At 46.4% G+C, this 19,191-nt stretch overlaps 1 protein-coding gene across 3 annotated transcripts in view; it reads left to right on the forward strand.

The window, feature by feature from the left end:
• Positions 1-923: 923 nt before the first annotated feature.
• The window catches only part of TFCP2L1 (transcription factor CP2 like 1), a 52,357-nt gene continuing 34,089 nt past the window's right edge, over positions 924-19,191 (forward strand). For 2 of the 3 annotated variants that reach the window (XM_024569739.4, XM_045203018.3), the window contains exons 1-2: positions 924-1,089; positions 4,799-4,950. In XM_024569739.4, the coding sequence (XP_024425507.1) occupies positions 1,028-1,089; positions 4,799-4,950 (214 nt within the window). In that variant the 5' untranslated portion in view covers positions 924-1,027. The remainder of the gene's footprint in view (positions 1,090-4,798; positions 4,951-19,191) is intronic. The other variant, XM_024569741.4, reaches the window with a different exon arrangement.

Consider the following 19,191-nt stretch of genomic DNA (forward strand, 5'->3'; position numbering starts at 1 on the left):
TAGGTTATGGCTGTTTGACCTCTGCTCCCTCCTAACTGACCCCCACTAGGGCCCATCGTCCACACTTCTTCCAGACTGATCTTTCTTAAAGGCAAATCAGATATGCAACCCCTCTACTTAAAACACACAGAATATAATCCCAGCTCCTTGAAGGGTCTGCTAGGCCCTCTATGATCTGTCCTGCCCACCTCTCCCAACTCATCCGCCAAGGTCTCCCTTCTGTCACCCACCCCCAGCCATGCCTAAGTAGGTCTGCCTCAGGGCCTTGGCAATTACTGTTGCGTCTGCCTGGAAGCACTTCCCCTCCAGATGTTCATATAGTTGCTTCCTCAGCCCAACGTCACCTCTTCCAGGTGACTCTGGTTACTCGATGCATTCCTTTTTTCATATTTATTCAACAAATACTCATAGAACACTTAACTGCATCCCAAGAACTTCTCTAGGCAGTGGGTTAGAGTGAGGTACCACCCTAGGCAATAGGGTGAGTTAGAGTTCAGGCCTTGCCCTATTGGAGCTTGCATTCTAGGAGGGAAGGCACACAAGTAAAAATAAAAACACCACGATTTCAAAGAGTGTCAAGTGCTATGAATAAACAAGAGCAAGGTAAGGAGTAGAGGGTGTCTGCGTCTTAGGCCCTAACATCCAAGCTCAGAGTGCCTTCCCCTCAACCACTGTGCGGCTCGCAGGACCAGCACTGCCCTTAAGGTCGGGGGCGGGGCCCGGAAGAGGCGCCTGAGGCCTTTGGAGCTGTGTTATGGGTCCCTTGAGCCCCACCCTCGGGATCCTTGGCTGCTCCCACCGTTCTGCGCTCTTGCTCGCGGGAAGGGCGCACTGGTGCAGATTAGCCAGGTGCTGCAGCACGGACTGGAGGGAGGGCTCGGACGCAGCCCCGCCCCCTGGGCCGTTCTTAAAAGCGCCTGGCTGGCCCGCACGGCGTTTCGGAGCGTGCTTTCAGGTGACCGTCTGAGGTAGGCGCGGCCTGCGTCCGGTTCTGCACGCCGGTCCTGGCGGGCTCGGAGCTCCAGCCATGCTGTTTTGGCACACGCAGCCCGAACACTACAACCAGCACAACTCCAGCAGCTACCTGCGGTAAGTGCCGCGCCGCCCCTCGGACGGAGATCGGGCCGGGGTCGCGGGCCGCGTCGGCGGCCGAGGCGCTATTGGACGTCCGCTGCGCCTGGGGGAGAGTTGGGGTCTGGGATCTCAGAGCCCTCGCGCGACCTTTCCTGGCTCTCTGCCCTTTGCGTTCTGAGAAGATACAGCAGCCTAGAGTCCCGCCTAGGGACGGACCGACGGACGCCGGTGTGACCGGTCGCGCGGTATTGGGGACCGGGCTTGCAGAACCTGGTGCCCGGGAGGGAGCCTCCCCTGACGACTCCGGCGGGCTCGGAGCGCACACCTGTTGGCCGCAGCCAACCCAAGTGCGCCCTAGTGCATAGTCTCCTTACCTCTGGCGTCGGAGTTTTGCTTGTCCCGGAGAAGTCTAGTGTCCTGCTCTTTGCCCCTCTCCGCCCGGTCCCCCTCTGAGCCTTGTGCCCTCTCCAGTGTCCTTGGTCCCGCCAAGGGTCGAATAAGTGGCGAACGCCGACCTGTATCGCAGCCTTGGGGGTGCGGGCGGGGGCTCGGAGGGTCTAGTTGCTCCCTCCCTCTAGATGGTCTTGCGCTTATTGTCCTGAGGCCCACATGCTTCTTGCCCTTGATAGAAATCTTTCTTCTTTAGGGGTTTGACTAGCGTTCTTCAAGGAGAAAAATAAATCCTGCCTGTCTGTAAAGTTCTCTTTTATCCCTTAAACTTAGGAAGTTGGACCCCGTTAAGCGTCTGTCTCTGGAGGACTGTTTGCCACTGTTCTGCAGCTGTCTGGGTACTAATGGGCAGTCATTTCACTTTCTGAACTCGCCTGAACCAGCGTTAGCCTGTCTTTTTTTCCATCCTAGTCACAATTTATGAAATGTGCCCAATTTAACCCAAATGGCATTTGGGACGGGCGCAGAGAAAGGGAATTGTGAGGCAGAGGGAGTCTCTGGCGCTGACAGTCCCGAGGTGAGAGCCTCTGGGAGTGCTTTTTCTTTTTTTTTTCCTCCAAGAAGTTTCTACTCAGATTAGCAGTACATGTTATTTGCTTTTTTTTTTTAAACAGCTTCTTTGAAAATTTATTTTTATTAACTGTACACGTTATTTGTAAATCCTGGCTTCTGGTAGGTATTTGTCCAGGAGTTCTTGAAGACACCCCCCTCCAGAAGGCAAAGGAACGACTGAGTTGGTGTGTCTGTTGTGTTTTACTCATGGCCAGGATCACAGGGATGACATATGTCTAGGGTCTTAATTAAGGGCCGATGGCCTCCCTGAAGACCTTTGATGATGTCACCAGACGGAAGCTGCTCTGGGGTATGTCCAAAGCCCACTGTGCAGATGGTAATCCCTGGCAGAAGACCCTGTCCATTCACTTACACAAAATGCTACAACATATTTATTATAATGCATGATGCAGTTTTAAAAGGTTTTGCCTAAGTTTTAGTTTGTGGCCATTGAGTGTGTGCCATGCCTTAAAATTGATTTTGAAGGTGACCTTGGATGGAGGGTGAGTGTATTTAAAACTTCCTGGATACTTACAATGTCATCCCATTAGGGAATAATTCCCCTTGCATGGGAGGCACCTCTGCTGCTGAGGTGGAAATTTGTCTGTGGAATCCCTGAGATACCTTTTGGGGTTTTGGTTTTGCCCCGGAGGTTGGGGGGAGGGCAGGGAGTTGGGGTGAAAAGTGCCATAAAGCCATATTGGTTTCTGGGATCCTTTTGGGTCATGGATAAAGAAGCATTTGGTCCAAGCCCCTCAACCCCCTTTCATTTCACTTCTTAGAAGCTAGGGTTTTTGCCTTGTAGAAGTTGACCTCAGTGAAGGCCAAGGTGGGGGGATCAGTAAATATGTCCCTTGTCCCTCCAACTCTAGAGGGACGGTCTTGCCCTCTTCCTTGGTTTTTATATTTTATTTTTGGTTGCCTCCTCACTGCAGAACTTTTGCAGGTTGTTTGACCTTACCAGGGTGGTGGCCTTTATCAGACTCCCTGCTTCACCTTTTCTGTTTGGTGTTCTCATGACTTTTATTCCTTAGCAAATAAGGATGCCAGGTTTGAAACAAGTTACTGTTGAGTGATGGTTCTTACCCCGCCCACCCCCTTACCCCCCTTTTTTAAATTTAAAGGCAGCAGCCAGCCCATGGGTTATTAACTTAACATGGTCTGGGCAAACATGACATTATGCCATCCCTGGGCAGGCCTGCCTGCTTCTCCCTTGTTCCTACATAACCACTGGGGTTGGGAGTGTGTGCCAATCTGGTAAAGGAAGGCGCGGTGTAGGGAGAGTCAACACAGCACTGCGCTCTGGTCTTTTGGGCCACGGAACATGGCAGGGAAGGTGCACTCACGGGAGGTTTTCCAGGTGTGCTCCGAGCCTGGCTTTTCCTTCTGGGAATTGGTTAGACATTGTTGGGGTGTGTGCTGAGTGTGTGTTTCAGAGACATTCATTTATTGTGTTGTATGAGGAACAGATTGTACCGGTGGCTCTGCTGATTACACAGTGAAGTGGGGTCAGTGAATCTGATTCATAACCCTGGACACACAGAGGGAGGAGGGTTATCAAGATAAGGGCACTGACACTTTTTTGGCACCTGTTTTTGTGCTGCTTGTAATTTAGAGGTCTTAAACAAGTCTGTCCTGCCCACAGGTCATTCATGTTCTCAAGGATTTCTTTTTTCTTTGCAGAGGCATTTAAAAATACATCTGGAAACACGTTCTCTAGTCATAGGCTGCTGTGAGGTTAGGTGGTTTTTTTTTTTTTTTTTTTTTTTTTTTTGGATATGTCTGGGAGTTTTGTTCAGACGTGGAGGAAAAGAATCTTTGAGCATCTGATCATTTTCTGTTTAGATAAGAAAGCACAATTGAAACCGATGTCCTTGTTTTGCATTTAGGAGATATTAGTATGACCCTTATCATAGGGATTATGGGTCAGCTGTCCTTTTTATTTTTAGAAGGGTGGGGGGATGTCTCAGTCTGGGTGAGTAAAGCAAACAGTTTCTGTATTTGCATGGTCTACAGAGCCCCAAGGACAGAGTTGTATTATTCTGAGAAGTGGCCAATAAATACAATAGTTTATTTAAACAATTAAAATATTTACCCTGGCTGGGCGGCTCAGTTGGGGGGAGCACTGTCCGGTACACCGAAAGGTTGCGCGTTTGGTCCCCAGTCGTGGCGCGTGCAGGAGGCAGCCAGTTGGTGCTGCGCTCTCACACTGATGTTTCTCTCTCTCTCCCCCGTCCCCTCTCTCTAAAATCAAATAAACATATCCTTGGGTAAGGATTAAAAATATAAATAAATGAAAATAAACAATTAAAATATCTGTTCAGAGTCTTATTTTAAAAGCAAGATTTTATAATGTCTTTCTTAATGGATGGAAAGAGTATGGCATCTAAAGTTCACTCCATTGCTGTTAGTCCCCTTGTCATAGAGAACCTTTCTATAATTTGTATATGTTAGATGAGTTCGCATTTTGACCTCATTAATGATTCGATTGACTGAATCTCTTGAGGGACACTGAGAGAAAGCAGAATCATCACAGATTGGTTTGCTCCTTTTGAAAATATTTGTGATGTGCGGTGTGGGAAGCCGACCCAGCACGCCGCCATGTGCTTTGCTGTGCTGCCCTTGATGACTGTGGTCTGCATTCACTGCTCCCGACTTGGCTCTGTCTTTGCAAATGGGCTCTTGGGGCTCTGCTCCTGACCGCTCCCTCTGTGTGTTGCAGTGATGTGCTCGCTCTGCCCATCTTCAAGCAGGAGGAGCCCCAGGTGTCCCCTGAGAACGAAGCTCGCCTGCCACCCCTGCAGTACGTGCTGTGCGCTGCCACATCCCCAGCCGTGAAGCTGCATGAAGAGACACTGACCTACCTCAACCAAGGTAGTGGCCAGAGCACTGGGCCAGGGCAGAGCCAGGGGGCTGAAGAGAAGCCTCCCCTCCCCGCCCCCCCACAGAAGGAAGGGGGAATTGACCTGAACCCCTATTTGGGTTTCATCACTTTGTCACAGTAGGGGAGGTGGGGATCAGTCTGTGGTGTCAGATGGATTACATTCCCTAGCTGTGAGATGTCACTGAGCCTCAGTGTTTTCATCTGAAAAATGGACACATCAACTCTGCTGTTACTTAGGCCAGATATGGGTAACATTCTCTGTATAGGCCCTCTGCACAGCAGATGCTCAGTGATTGCAGCCGTTGTTGTAGTTGCTGTTTACCGTGACCGCAGCTGGTGCCCTTTCCTGCACATAGATTAAGCACATTGGATTTGCCAGGTCTGTCGTCACTCTGGAGCTGTACCCCTGGTGCTGGGAAAAGGGGCCCTGTGCTAACGCAGCATGGGGGCTGGACACGTGCCGGATGGATGTCCTTTGTGGTGATGGGACACAGTAGCTCACTGTGCACCGCGAGAAATGGCATGGGCTCTGGAGTTTAAATTCCAGCTTTAGCATTTCCTAGGTCTGTGACTTTGAGCTGCGTTTTCTTTTTTCTCTGAGCTTCAGTGTTTTCATGTGTAAAATGGGATGTTTAATTTTGTGACATTTAAAACAGTGAAGGTGTGTGAAGTGCCTGATAGGATAGTGGCTTTTTGATTTCGGACTCCCTTTATCAGGAACCGAGTATCACTGTCCTGATGGATGGCACTTTTGTAGTTTCTCTGTGAGTACGTGTGTGTGTTTATTGCATTGCCTTCCTGAGTCACCTCATAGACACCCCCGCATCAAGTGGATTGATTGCCCCTCAGTTTCAAATGGGAAGAGCAGCCCTGACTGGTGTGGCTCAGTGGGTTGAGCATCATCCCACAAACCAAAAGGTGACCAGTTGGATTCCCAGTCAGGGCACATGCCCGGGTTGCGGCCAGGTGCCTGGTTGGGGGTGTGTGAGAGGTAACCACACACTGATGTTTCTCTCTCACATTGCTGTTTGTCTCGTTCCCTTTCTCCCTCCCTTCCCCTCTGTCTAAAAATAAATATACATAAGTAAATACATGGGAAAAGCAGAGGGGCAGGGGAGCACAGTGGTCTCTGTAGAGTTGCACAGAGGTGCAAGGGAGCTGTAGTGTGCTAGTGGTTTGTCTTACACAGGCTGCCTCCTTTCTGTAGAACTTTGACTCCTCTTGGGAAGCCAGCTGGGGGTGGAAGTTCAAGCTCTCCGCTGACTGCTGCACTTGCCAGCTTCTGGGCCAGGGAACCAAATTAGCAGGTGCCTCTGGGTGGAAACAGTCCTTTCCCGTGGTTGACTTGGCCCAGTGGAAGGGCATGCTTATCCCTGTAATAGCTCTGTGGTCTCAGTGAGTTGCCAGGCCAAGCGTAGGGCACCTGGCTCAGGTCCTGAGATTTGTGCTCCATCTACTGAGTCCAGCGGCCATTGATGGTGGGTGATGTGGCCATGTGGACAGTAGCTCTGTGTGTCTGGGCTTGTTTGTGGAAGGGCTTCAGCCATTTTTCTTTCTCTTTCACCGAAAGTCAACTACTGCCAGCTTGTTGTGTTGAGCAGTTGCTTCTCTGTCTTGCCTAAACGTAGCATGAAGAAATTGGGTGATGTTCATGGAGCATTGCACTCCAGGGCAGTTCTTATTCCTGGCCCCGTTCTGTGGTGTAAGGAGCGAGCGGTCTGAGGCCCTGCTGGACTAGTTCGCTGGGTGCACACGCCTCCCTGACCGTCTTTAGGCCTTTGTCTGCCTTGCCCACTTTCCTTCCACCACCTCCCGCCTTTAGCCAGTCAACTTTGGACAGTTTTACAGTCAGCATACCAGGTCTTTTTAAAAGAGTTTATCCTGTGCTCAATACAAATAAGTTAAAAGAGAGGGAGAAAGAATTGTCCCATGGTCTTACCATCCCGTGTTAATTTGATGCATTTATTTTAGATATTTTTAAGGTACATTTTCCCGATAATTAAAATGATACATGTTCATTAAATTTTTTTGGATCATTTAGAATAGTACAGGGAGGAAAATCAAAAGAAAAGTAAAATCAAAATCTCTAATTTTACCTGCTAACCACTGCTAACCTTGTTCCCAGATATTTGTATAGACATCTTTTACAATTATGATCATGCTACAGACAGTATCCTGTTTTCTTAATTTACTGTATTTGTGAACTTATGTCATTAAAAATGCTTTGAGAACTGAAGTTTTCATAATGGCTGCATAGCATTACATTTTACAGTTGTTACTTATCCAGTTTTCAGTTATCTTTCTGGGAAATGTGGATTATTTGTTTATTTTTAGATACATAATTAGAAATAGAATTAGAATTACTGGATCAAAGGGTTTGAAAAGGCTGTTGATACACTCCCCATGTCGCCCTCTCAGCATCGAGTGCCGGTTCGCAGGCTGGCCGGCGGGTGTGTTTCACTGTTACCCAGTCCTGGACGCTCATTAGTGAGCATGGAATTTAATTTTGAAGTAGCAATTCTATCACTGCTGATGTGGTTGAGTATTTTCAGATGTTTATTGATCTTTTTTGTTTCTCCATCAATTATGTTCACGTCCTTTGCTCATTTTCCTACCAGGATGTTTATATTTTACCGATAATAAGAGCACACTATATATGAAGAACCTTTATATAAAAGGTTCTATATAAGGTTGAACTATAGGTTGAACTAGGTTGAACTATATAAGATCATCCTTTTAGCTGCTGTACATTGTAAACATTTTTCCCGGTCGCAGGCCATTTGACTATTTTATTGCATGATAATGATATTTATGGTGTGGGATATATGTCATGATTTTTTGTGTGTGTTTAGAAATTTATTTTAAGTTTCTGTTGTCAACTTTCTGTCTTTTAAAATGGTTTTTATTTTATGCTTAGAATGCTTTCCCACCCCAAATCACTTTATTAGTTTCCTAAATTTTATTAAATGGTTTTTAAATTTTAACATTTAAATGCAGCAGGAATTTGGGGGGAAACTTAATTAATTCATCATTTGATGATATTTTGAATGATTAAAATATGTTTTCTTTCCAGCTTTTCCAGTAAGATTTATGTTACGTTGCTTTTGGAATTTATGATGTGATGTAAAGGTCATAAGTTTGTATATTTTTCTAAAAAGATAACCTACTTACTAATTACTGCCTAGTTTATCCTTTTCTGTGGGTTTAAAATGCCACTTTTGAAACATTTAAAAAACCATGTTCTAAACTTTTAGTTTAGAAACAGACCCTTGTGTAGGTATTTGCCCTGTACCCTGCGATTAACTGACCCCCACTCCACTTCTCCTTGGAAATAAATAGTTCCCTATTTGGGAGTAGAAGTTCCTTACAAAGTTCTTCTTAGACATTCTCAATTCTTATAGATGGATTTTATAACCATTTAATCTTCCTTCTATATCCTTTTTTAACATTTATGAGGTCATATGCTTTATAAAATTGTTTCTTTTGTTAGGTACTATTATTGTAATAACATTTTCTGTCATTATTAAAGCCTCTTAAACATAATTTACTATGCCTGCATATAGTTTCACTATTTTCTTATGTTATTTATGACAATAGTATCGTAACTGCTGGAGGAAGATATATCGTGTGATTATTATAGTGCCTGTCCCCCGTAATAAAATGGAAGCTCTGTGAGGGCAGATATGTATATCAGCTAGATTATATCCCCAGCATTAAGCTTGGTGCCTTGATGATAGGTGCTCAAGGAATATTCAGAAAATTAAAATTAGACATGATTTGCCCTGGCCGGTGTGGCTCAGTGGATTGAGCACCAGCCTGAGAACCAAAATGTCACAGGTTCGATTTCCGGTCAGGGCACATGCCTCGGTTGCAGGCCAGGTCCCCAGTTGGGGGCGCATGAGAGGCAACCAATTAGTATATCTCTCACATATCAATGTTTCTCTCCCTCTTTCTCCTTCCCTTCCCATCTCTCTAAAATAAATAAATAGAATCTTTAAGAAAATAAAACTAGGCACAATTTATTTTATTCTATTTTCTCTCTTTTTGTTCTATTATCAGTATGCTATACTGGATATCTTTTTCAGCATACCTTATTTAAAGTAGCCTATACTTCTGTGTCATATGACATAGGCATTGATTCAATTAAGAGATAGTTTTGACACATCAGCCACAATTTTTTCGGTCAATTGAAAAGTTTGCTATTAAGTATTTAATGTTTAGTGCACTGGCTCTGTGATGTTGCAGTCTTTCTGTTGAGCCATCCCATGTCATTTTTCTTGTAATGATGTGTTTAAAGTTCTCTGAAGACATGGAAAGGAGGCTGTACCTGTTAATCAAAATGCCCCTGGAACCATCGGATGCCTGCTTCTCAGTGCAGTGTCAAACCAATGCCCTGACCTCATTGGCCTGTGCAGGGAGTATTAGATGTGACTTCCAGTCACCGAGCCCAGTGACTAATTTTGGATACGGTGAAAATAATTTGGAAAACGAAGTATGTTGCCCTGATTAGTGTGGCTCAGTGGGTTGGGCATCGTCCTGCAAACCAAAAGTTTGCCCGTTTGACTCCTAGTCAGGGCAGATGCCTGGGTTGCAGGCCAGGTCCCTGGTTGGAGGCGTGTGAGAGGCACTGATGTTTCTCTTGCAGATCATATCGATGTTTCTCTCCTTCTCTTTCCCTTCCTTCCCATCTCTCTAAAAATAAATAAATAGAATCTTAAAAAAAAAAAAAGGAAAAACAAAGTATGTCGTCTTCCACTGAAATGGAGTCCTGAAGAAAAGGGGTGGACAGCTGTTGAATGTAGGTCTGAAAACTTTCAGATCGACTTTGTCAGAGGCGGGAGGTCACAGGGGACGCGTCTTTCCTGAAGGCAGGCTGGAGCCGGAGGGAAGGGATGAGGTGGGTGGTGAGGGAGGAGTCCTGCAGAATAGGGGAAAGAACCCCAGGCGATCTGTAGTAAATTCTGGCTTTGAGATAAGACACAACTGCAAGAATGACTTGTTTTGCAGAAAGCTTTGGTATTTCCTACCAAAGCAACTTCTTGACTCTTAAACATAGTCATGAATTTCTGTGGACTCTTACTTTCATTTATTCATGGAAAGAAACTTCCTGTTCAGTGAGAAGAGAGAAAAGCCACGTGCAAAGGCAGGAATGGGTTGGGGTGGTGGGGGGGCAGTTAAGCACACTGTCTATCCAGAGAATACTAAGTAGTTCAGGATGACTAGGATTTGGAACACAAGGAGTATGAGTGGTGGCCAAGATCTCCAACTTCCTTGCCCAGGCTGGAGCTGTTGGACAGCAGCTGGGGTGAGTCACTTAACCACTCAGTTTCTCCAATTTTCATCTGCAAAATGGAGGAAAGAAAACTCCCACACAGGAGGTGCCACTGTGTGGGAGAAGTAAGTAAATACGCGCAGGCCACTGAAAACGGTGTCTGGCGCGAAGTGAGCACTGACACGGCAGCCATTCTTCATGATGAAGCAGACGGTGTTCACCCTAATCCTGTTTGGAAGTCAACAAGGTCATCAATTGGGACTTTGAAATGTTTCAGTATTTTTATCCTTTTCCTAATTCAAAGAGTAACACAGGATTGGTTCTGGAACTAAGAATTTCACCTCTTAGAATTGAAAGGTAGTAGCTTCCGGACAGGCAGGTGACAGGCAGGAAGGGCTGCTGACCTTCTCTTCTGTTTTTATTCGCTGTATAATCAGATGATAGACATAACCTGGAGGAGACATATCCTGCGCATGGTGTTAAAATACCATCTTTATGTTGTGATTACAAAGAACACTGGACTCCTAAATGCTGTGAATGTTTGTGTCAAGGATTACTTTACTTGGGCACCTCACAGCCTTTAGGGTGATGCTTTGTTTAGCACTTTAGAATTTGCATAACACTTTACGATATTCCCTCTTAAATCATTCTCCCAAAATGTATTAGGTATTCCCATTGCACAGGTGGCAGGCTGAGAGAGGTGCAGTCAGGTTCGCCTCCCACAGCACTTCATCAGGCTAGCCCGGGCAGTGGCTGGGCTCTGGTGTGGGGTTCTGGAACAGGAGACACCGTTTTTGGCCACTTTTTCTAGGATTGCCTCCTGGCAGGTTTCTAGGCTGAGCACTAATGTGTGAGGTACAGCTCTGAGGGAATCTGTAAAAACTTGCAGGGGAGAGGACCATGAAGGAATGGAGAGGGGAGAAAATTCCCCCTTGAACAAAAAAACCATAATCAGGTTCTCCTACCCCACGCCCACCCTTCAGTGACCCGCAGTGACCTGAGGGAATGGCCGGGGAGATGAGAGACCCTGCGGGGTGGGGGTCTGTCTTCCCTGCTCCCAGAGCCCAGGCAGAATGGCAGCACCTTTTTTTTTAAAACCAGCTTCTGCTTTGGGAAAAGCACTTAATCTCTAGGAGCCTCTGTTTACCTGGAATTGGGATGGTTTCAGTTTGTGTGTTGCCTTGAGAGTTAAGTGAATAACGAATGTCTGGCAGATAGTAAATGCATAGGTGTATTTTCCCTTCTCCCTGATTGCATCAGTGACTTAGAATTTCAGGAATGAGGCAGAGGATGAATTCCTCTACCTTTCCCCATAGCTGAAATTTTCTTTCCAGATTAATTTTTAGCCTGAAGTTTGGGATATAAACTGAGTAAATCAGATGACCCTTAAATATTACTGTTTAAAAATGCTCTCCCTTATGGTTTCTACCAGAATATAAAAGTAGCACACACTTCCTATAAAACAAAATAGCCAAATAGTACATAGATTTGTACTCTAGAAAGCTGCTCATAACCTCACTTCCAAGATTTTTCGTACTCATATGTTAACCCGTGTGTCTTAATTGCATAGTCATATGTTAACCTGCATATATGTACTTGTATGTAGACACCCATACGGAGACACTTGTAGAAATGTGTGACTCTTTTTAAGAGAAATGGGATCGTATTATATCTACTCTTTAGCAACTTGCTTTTTTTTTTTTTTTGGTCCAACAAAATATCCTGAAAGTCTTCCCACCGGGAACATCACAAAAATAAACCAAAGCTGACCCTTCCTGGTTACATGATGGCCCGTGCTGTGGGAGTTACATAACTTGCCCTCTCGAGGAACATTGGGCTTGTTCCCACTTTTTCATGATTGCGCCTAGCACTCCGGGGAGCATCTCTGTACCCACATCTTTGTGCTTGAGCAGGAGCGAAAATCTCTGTAGCATAAATTTCTAGAAATAGAACTGCCAGCACCACATTTTGTAGATATTACCATATTACCCTGTAAAACAGTTGTACTGATTTGTACTTTTATGAATAATAACATATGGATAATTGTTTATTTCCTTCTCCCTGACTGTCTGTTCGCCCCTTCTCCCACACCTGGAATATAAACTTCTTGGAGGCAGAGACCTGAATATTTTGTTCACTGCTTGTCCCAGCACAGTGTCTGGCATGTAGAACTTATTTGAATGAGTGAAGGATGTCCATTTTATATCTATACCTTTGCCTAACTCTTTAACCTTTGGTCATTAGTGGGGGAAATATAAAATATTCCTGTTTTAGTTTTTCGTTTCCTCAATTTTGTTGAATGTTTTGTATTTTATTTGGTTATTTCTATTCCTTTTGCCTTCCATGTGATTTACCCATTTTTCAAATAGGATTTTCATCCTTATTTGTGTGTAAGAGCTCTTTGCACCTTTGGGCTAATGTGTTAGAGTGTGTTAGATGCCTGTGCTGGGTGGAGAGTTGGATCTGAACTGCAGGTGCTTTGTGCATTTGATTTCCTTCATGTAACTTTTGAAATACCCTTTGTTTTTCTCTCTAAATGTTAGGGAAGCATTTAAGTTGAGAGAATCACTGAGTTTCTTCAAATCACGTCTGACTCCTCATCCTGGTCTCTGTTTCCTGCCTCACTCTCTTTCATCTGAGCAGGTGAGTCGATCATTTTAGTGCAGCTTCAGTCTGAGATTTTAACTGGCCCCCTCCATCATCGCCTCCTGTTCCCTTCGTGTGTGGAAGTTTTCACGCACTTTTTTCCCTGCCTCAGCTCCTCTGCCCTTTCCCCTCCCTGAACATTTCTTGGGCAAGCAGCTGGAGGCTTTCCTGAAGCTGGCTGTCGTCACCCAAACTATGTGCTGTTTCCATCGGATGTCGTACTGCAGTCTTCTGAGGTGCCTTTCAGATGTCTCTGGCCTCAGTCTCCTGGGCCTAGAAGATTTTGATGCCTGTGAGTGACCATGTCTGCCCTCTGGATGAGCCATCATAATACTCCATGAAATCAAATTGTAGAGGACTTGCTTTTCTGTCCCCAGGCAAGGAGGTGAGCTGTGTCCCTCCCTGAAAAGGCGGCCCTGTTTGCAGCTTCACTGAGTGCTTCGAACGCAGTTTGTGATGACAGAGGACTGGTCCCCACTTTAAGTGGCTCAGGGGCTTCGATGGCTTCTGTGATGCATCCCGTCTGCTTGCTGATGTACACACTCTTCAATCTGGGCAGCAGCCCTTTGAGCCAGCTCCTGTTTCCGCCAGGCTTTTGGCTTTTACTGTAAAAATAATCAAAGTAGTGCACTCTGAAATTTCAGGGGCAACTCAAACAGGCTGGTGCCCGTGATTTAAACTTCATGAGGGCACCGCCAACATGCCACAGGACCAGCAGCACAGACATTTTTGTGGCTGTCAGCATGCCCTCCCTGGTTCCAAAGGGCACTGCGGCTTTGTCCCTGGCCGTGGCTCGTGGGCCACAGCTGACTGCCCTATGAGTGCCCTACCCCTGAACCAACCAGGACAGGCCATCAGTGGGGCTGGAGGACCAGGTTTAATAAACTCTGCACTGGTCACTGCACAGGTAGAAAGGGCTATAATTTGTATGGTACATTGTAGGAAGATACTCATTTAATGCTGGGTATATCAGCAGATCTTAATAAATGTTATTTCTCTTCTGCTGTTAAATTTGGCTATTTTTCATGGGTGTTTGGTGTGAAGGGGAGCAGGGAAGAAGGTCAGGGGTAGGAAGAACCCGTTTACACTTTACTCTTTGTAAATGGACCCCTGAGTCAGGTTTCGGGTGGATTACGGTAGAATTACTCCTTAGAAGAATGTATTCAGATTATCTGCTCTGAAGGATGTGAAGGTGTTTTTGTATATTGTTATGTGTCAAAGTAGCCAGTCCACACAAGTAGGTGCCATGATTATTTTAACCCATGTATTTCACAAGAGAAGGAGGGAAGCCCGGAGAAGAAAAGATGGATGTTTCTGGGTCATTCAGCCTGCTGAGCCAGCGCCAGGTGTGAGCCCAGGTATGGACAATTTTGGAGTCTGTAGAGGCCACCCGGAGAAGGACTGGTGTTCCTACCTCATTTTTCTCAGGGCTGTGTCCCTCTCACAGGCCCCATGGGACACTCTTCCCTGTCCGAGCTATCTGGCAGAGAAACCCATTGTGAGAGGGGGTTGGTGTTTCTTGGCTGGAGGTCAGAGGCGGACAGCTGGCCTCCCTTTCAACCTTCTGTTTTGCCTGTCACCTTGTCTTACACATGAATGTCCTTTGGGTACCTTAAGGAGTATCTCATTCAACCATTTATTGATGGGGAAACTGAGGTCTGGAGGGTACAATTGACTTGTCAGCATGTGTCATGGGTTCCCAACATTTCTTTTCGAGTGCAGTGTGTCTTCCCTCCAGAGTGGCTCTAGAGTGGTATTTGGCCTTGAACCAAAATGCAGGAGCATCAGAACCTCCCAGACTATGTGGTTCCTGCTGTGTTAGAACTGGGAGGGGCAGGAATCTGTTTTCACTAAGCAGCCCAGTGATCAGATGCTAGGGTGTGTACTAGGATTTGTTAGCCACTGCATTGAGGGTACTGCTGTTCTTCACTTTTTTCTTTCCAGAAGGAGAGGGATGGACCTTGTAAAGAAAAGGTGGGCCCTGCTGCACTCATGGCTCTATGCTTTGCAGGTTGAGGACTTCTGTGTGCGCAGCCAGGGGCTCCGTGCCCAGGTAGATTTGGGAGGTTCTTGCCCGACCTTCCTTTGCCAGAGACCATGTCCTGCAAACTTCTTCCTGGGTGGTTAGAGGACCCTTTGAATCCTGAAGGGGGAGGAGAGACCACACCTACTCTGGGAATTCACAGAGCTGGGCAAGAGCAGACTCCTTAAGTGTTAGAGCAAGAGGGGGCCTAAGATGTCGCTGATGACCTGCTACTGAAAATGCCCCTGGAGCAGCACTACCTGAAAGCTGCTTAGAAACACGTAGCTTTGGATCTGTTGCAGAACAGCCGAATGAGAACTTGTATTTTATTTTATTTTTATTTATTTATTTATTTTTAATATATTTATTGATTATGCTATTACAGTTGTCCCATTCCCCCCCCCCACTCCACTCCATCCTGCCCACCCCCTCCCTCCCACATTCCCCCCCTATAGTTCATGTCCATGGGTCATGTATATAAGTTCTTTGGCTTCTACATTTCCTACACTATTTTTACCCTCCCCCTGTCTATTTTCCACCTATCATCTATGCTATTTATTCTCTGTACCTTTACCCCCCTCTCCCCCTCCCACTCCCTTAATGACAACCCTCATGTTGTAGTTGTTTGCCTAGTTTGCTCTCGTTTTTGTTTTATGTGTATTTTAAAAAGATTCCGGCGATTTATGAACATACTGGAGTTTGAGAAGCACCGGCCTAGCTTAGGCAACCCCCATCTTACTCCTGTATCACAGATGAGTGAACAGAGGCCCAGCAAGTCTCTGTGACTTGCCCGGGGTCACAGAGTGACACTTGAATCTGATCTTTTTTTTTAAAATAGTTCTGTTGGGATACAATTCACATACCATACAATCCACTCATTTAAACCGTGCAGTTTGTGTTTTTTAGTACATTTAACTACACATATTAAACTATTACCACAACTAACTTTAGAACGTTGTTCTTCCTGAAGTAAACTCTGCACCCATTAGTAATTAATCCCCATTCTTTCCCTCCAGCCCTAGGCAACCACTAATCCCTTTCCGACACTCACAAATTGGCCTGTTCTGGACATTCCATATAAATGGGGTGGCACAGACGGTGGTCTTGTGACTGACCGCATTCACTCAGCATGACATCTTCCAGGGCCATCGACACGGCAGCACGTACCACAACTTCATGCCTTTTCGCTGGTTGCCAGTGACCCTGTGCCGTGTGGATGCACCTGATTCCATTTATTCATTCTTTAGTCAATGGACATTCGGGCTGTTGCCACTTCGTGGCTGTTAGAATATGTTGCTGTGAACATGCACGTACACGTTTTTGTGTGGACCTGTGCTTTTGTTGATCCTGTGTATAGACACCTAGGCGTGCACTTTCTCAGTCATGTGGTAACTCCATGTTTGATGTTCGGAGGAGCTGCCAGACCGTTTCCCGAAGTGGCTGCACCGGTATACATTCCCACCGACGTATGAGGGCTCCAGTTTGCCCACATCCCGCACGGGTTATTGTCCATCTTTTTGGCGGTTGATGACAGAGCGATGCAACCTCTTCCGTGGACCGCAGTTGGCCCACCCACTGGCAGCACAAGAAGCCGGGGCTCAAGGCAGGGCTGCAGTGCGGCCCGCAGTCTCAGGAGCAAACTGAAGCCAGAGGCTCAAACCCTGTGAGGATTTTCTGACTCTCTTCTCTGTTCCTCTCTGGGGATCTGCCTCATGCTATCTCTTGCCACCACCTTCCCTGCCTCTCTGACCAGAGAGCTGACAGGAACAGCATCAGAAGCTGCTGGCAACACCTAGGGAGGCTGCTACTCTCCTTCCCTGCTTCCAGTTCCATACTCCCAGGGAGGGGTTGTTGGCTCGGCTAGGTGGCAGGCTCACCTGGACCAGGTGTGCCCCAACAGCTGGGCCCTGTATAAATAGGGCTGCTCCCACCCTCTCCTTTTTCTACTCTGGAAGCAGTGGCTCACAGTGGGGTGGTTCCCTGAGGTGGTCCACAGGTATACACGCCTCTGGAATGCCTGGCGGTCAAAGGGGAAAGGAGGCTTTGGTTGTCTCGGGACCATACTGACAAGCCCTGTTTACTCCCAGAGAATCCTTTATCTGTCTTGCCAGAGGCTAAGACGGAAAATGGGCAGGCTGGGGCCAGGCAGTGGTGGTTGGAATATGAGCACCCAGGCTGTCAGGCTCCCACATCCAAGATCTTGGCTGATCAAGGACACGTGAATGCCCTTAGCCTCAGTTTGGATATGGGTCCAGGGAACGGAGGGGAGGTGCCTGGGTGAGTCACAGTTCTGACCTTATCTTAGAGATTTGATTTTCTACTCTTTGCCGTCCTTTGTCTTACTAACTTCGGTGTTTATACCCCTACCACCTGTGTAGGGCGGTACCTCTCTCTCCACATTCTTGCCTGCATTCTATATTGTCTGCCATTTGAATCTTTTCTAATATTCACACAGAAAATCAGCACTTTCTTTTTATTTACACTTACCTGCCTTTTAATAACAGGAATAAAAATGAATGTCTTCTAACTTGTTTACATGTATTTCTTTTACACTTGGCTCTGCCCTGTGGCCCTTTGCTTACTGGCCTGTAGGGACCGTTGCACTGGGCGGACCTACATGCGGTTGCCGTTTCATAGCCAGACGGGTCAATGGTCTGCGGTTCCATAGGGTTTAGTACCACAGTGTGGCTGGGTACAAGTTTAACATGAGAAATTGGTGATTTTCCTGTGCACCAGCAATAATCAAGTATAAAATAAAATAGGAAAAAGAGATACCATCCACAGCGAAGCAAACAGTTTTTTAAAATGCTGAGCAAGTGTCCACGGGTCCAGAGGCCCCGGATTGAGAATCCGCCAGCAGTGCTTACGGGCTGGCTCACACCTGGGCCCCACTCGTTTACTGTCCACAGTGCTGGGTGGGGCTTGGGAATCCAGGGCGTCATGGGGAAGAAAAAGAGAGTAAGTTTAGACTGAAAGAAAAGTCAAAAATAGTACCAGGAGTTCCTGTATACCTTTAACCCAGCTTCCCCTAAAGCTAGCACATCGTCATGGCACAGTCGTTGCAGCCAAGCAGTCACACCGGTGTGACTCTGTTCACTCTCCTACAGCCTTTATTCGAATTGTGCCAGTTCCTCCACTACCGTCCGTCCTCCTCCTGTTCCAGGTTTCTATCCAGGGTCCCACGTGGCACTTCACAGTCATGTTTCCTTAGTTTCCAGTCTGTGACAGGCCTTCGGTCTTTCCTTTTCTGCTGTGAACTTCACATTCCCAGAGGTCTTACCAGTCAGTTTTGTACATGCTTCCCAATTTGGGTTTCTCAGATGTTTTTAATGATTTGACTGAGGTTATGCATTTGTGGAGGGAATGCCAGAGAAGTGACATTGTGCCCTTGCCACTGTGTCATATTAGGGACTGTGATGCCGAGCGGTCTTCCTGCTTGCTGGTGGCAGTAACCTTGATGATTAGTGTCTGCCAGGTTTCTGTACTATTTTTCCCTCTGTAATTGATAAATTTTTGGAGGGAGATACTTGGAGACTAGGCTGATATTTCATTATCCTTAAATTTGCGCCAAATAACTGTAGCATCCATTGGTTGATCTTGTCTGCACTGATTTTTATTTATTTTCCTCTTCTTCCCACATTTTGTAGCTGGAATGCCACTGTGAGAAAGAGCTTTCTGTCCTCTACCATTAGTCTATATATCCATACTTATTATATCAGTATAGACTCATGGATATTTATTTTATTCTGTGGGTTAAAGTTCAGCATTATTGTTCTCTAGTTTGTTACTCAAATTAGGCCAGCTGTGGTCATGGGAACTTCTTCAGATCGGCTCCTTTGTCACTCTGACATGCCTCCATCCCTTTTCTGAGCATCTCTTCACTTTCGATACTACAAGATTCTTAAGACAAGAGGAGCATCTTGGCTTTTCCCCGCCCTAGCCTGAAAACAGTTTTTCTCCAAAAAGGCTCCGGGACATGACTTACTCTTTCACTTTTGCGCACACGCACGCACACTCACTACCTGCCAGGTACTTACTGGACACCCGTTGTGTGCCAGGCGTGGTGCCTAGTCCCTGGCATTTGTATGTGTTCGTGAGGAGGCGGAGTGCCTCGCCCAGGGTCGCCCAGCGACAGGGCCTCAGGGTTGGGATCGGGTCTGCTGATGGCAGAGCCTTTTCCCTGAAGCACGGCTGTGTGTGAGTCTCTGTGTCCACAAACTTGCACAGTGCTGCACATATTCAAGTGACAAGACAAACCACACATGCCAGACACGGTGTGGGCAGCGTTTG

Source organism: Desmodus rotundus, chromosome 2 (genome assembly GCF_022682495.2).
Source record: "Desmodus rotundus isolate HL8 chromosome 2, HLdesRot8A.1, whole genome shotgun sequence".
Lineage (NCBI taxonomy): Eukaryota > Metazoa > Chordata > Mammalia > Chiroptera > Phyllostomidae > Desmodus > Desmodus rotundus.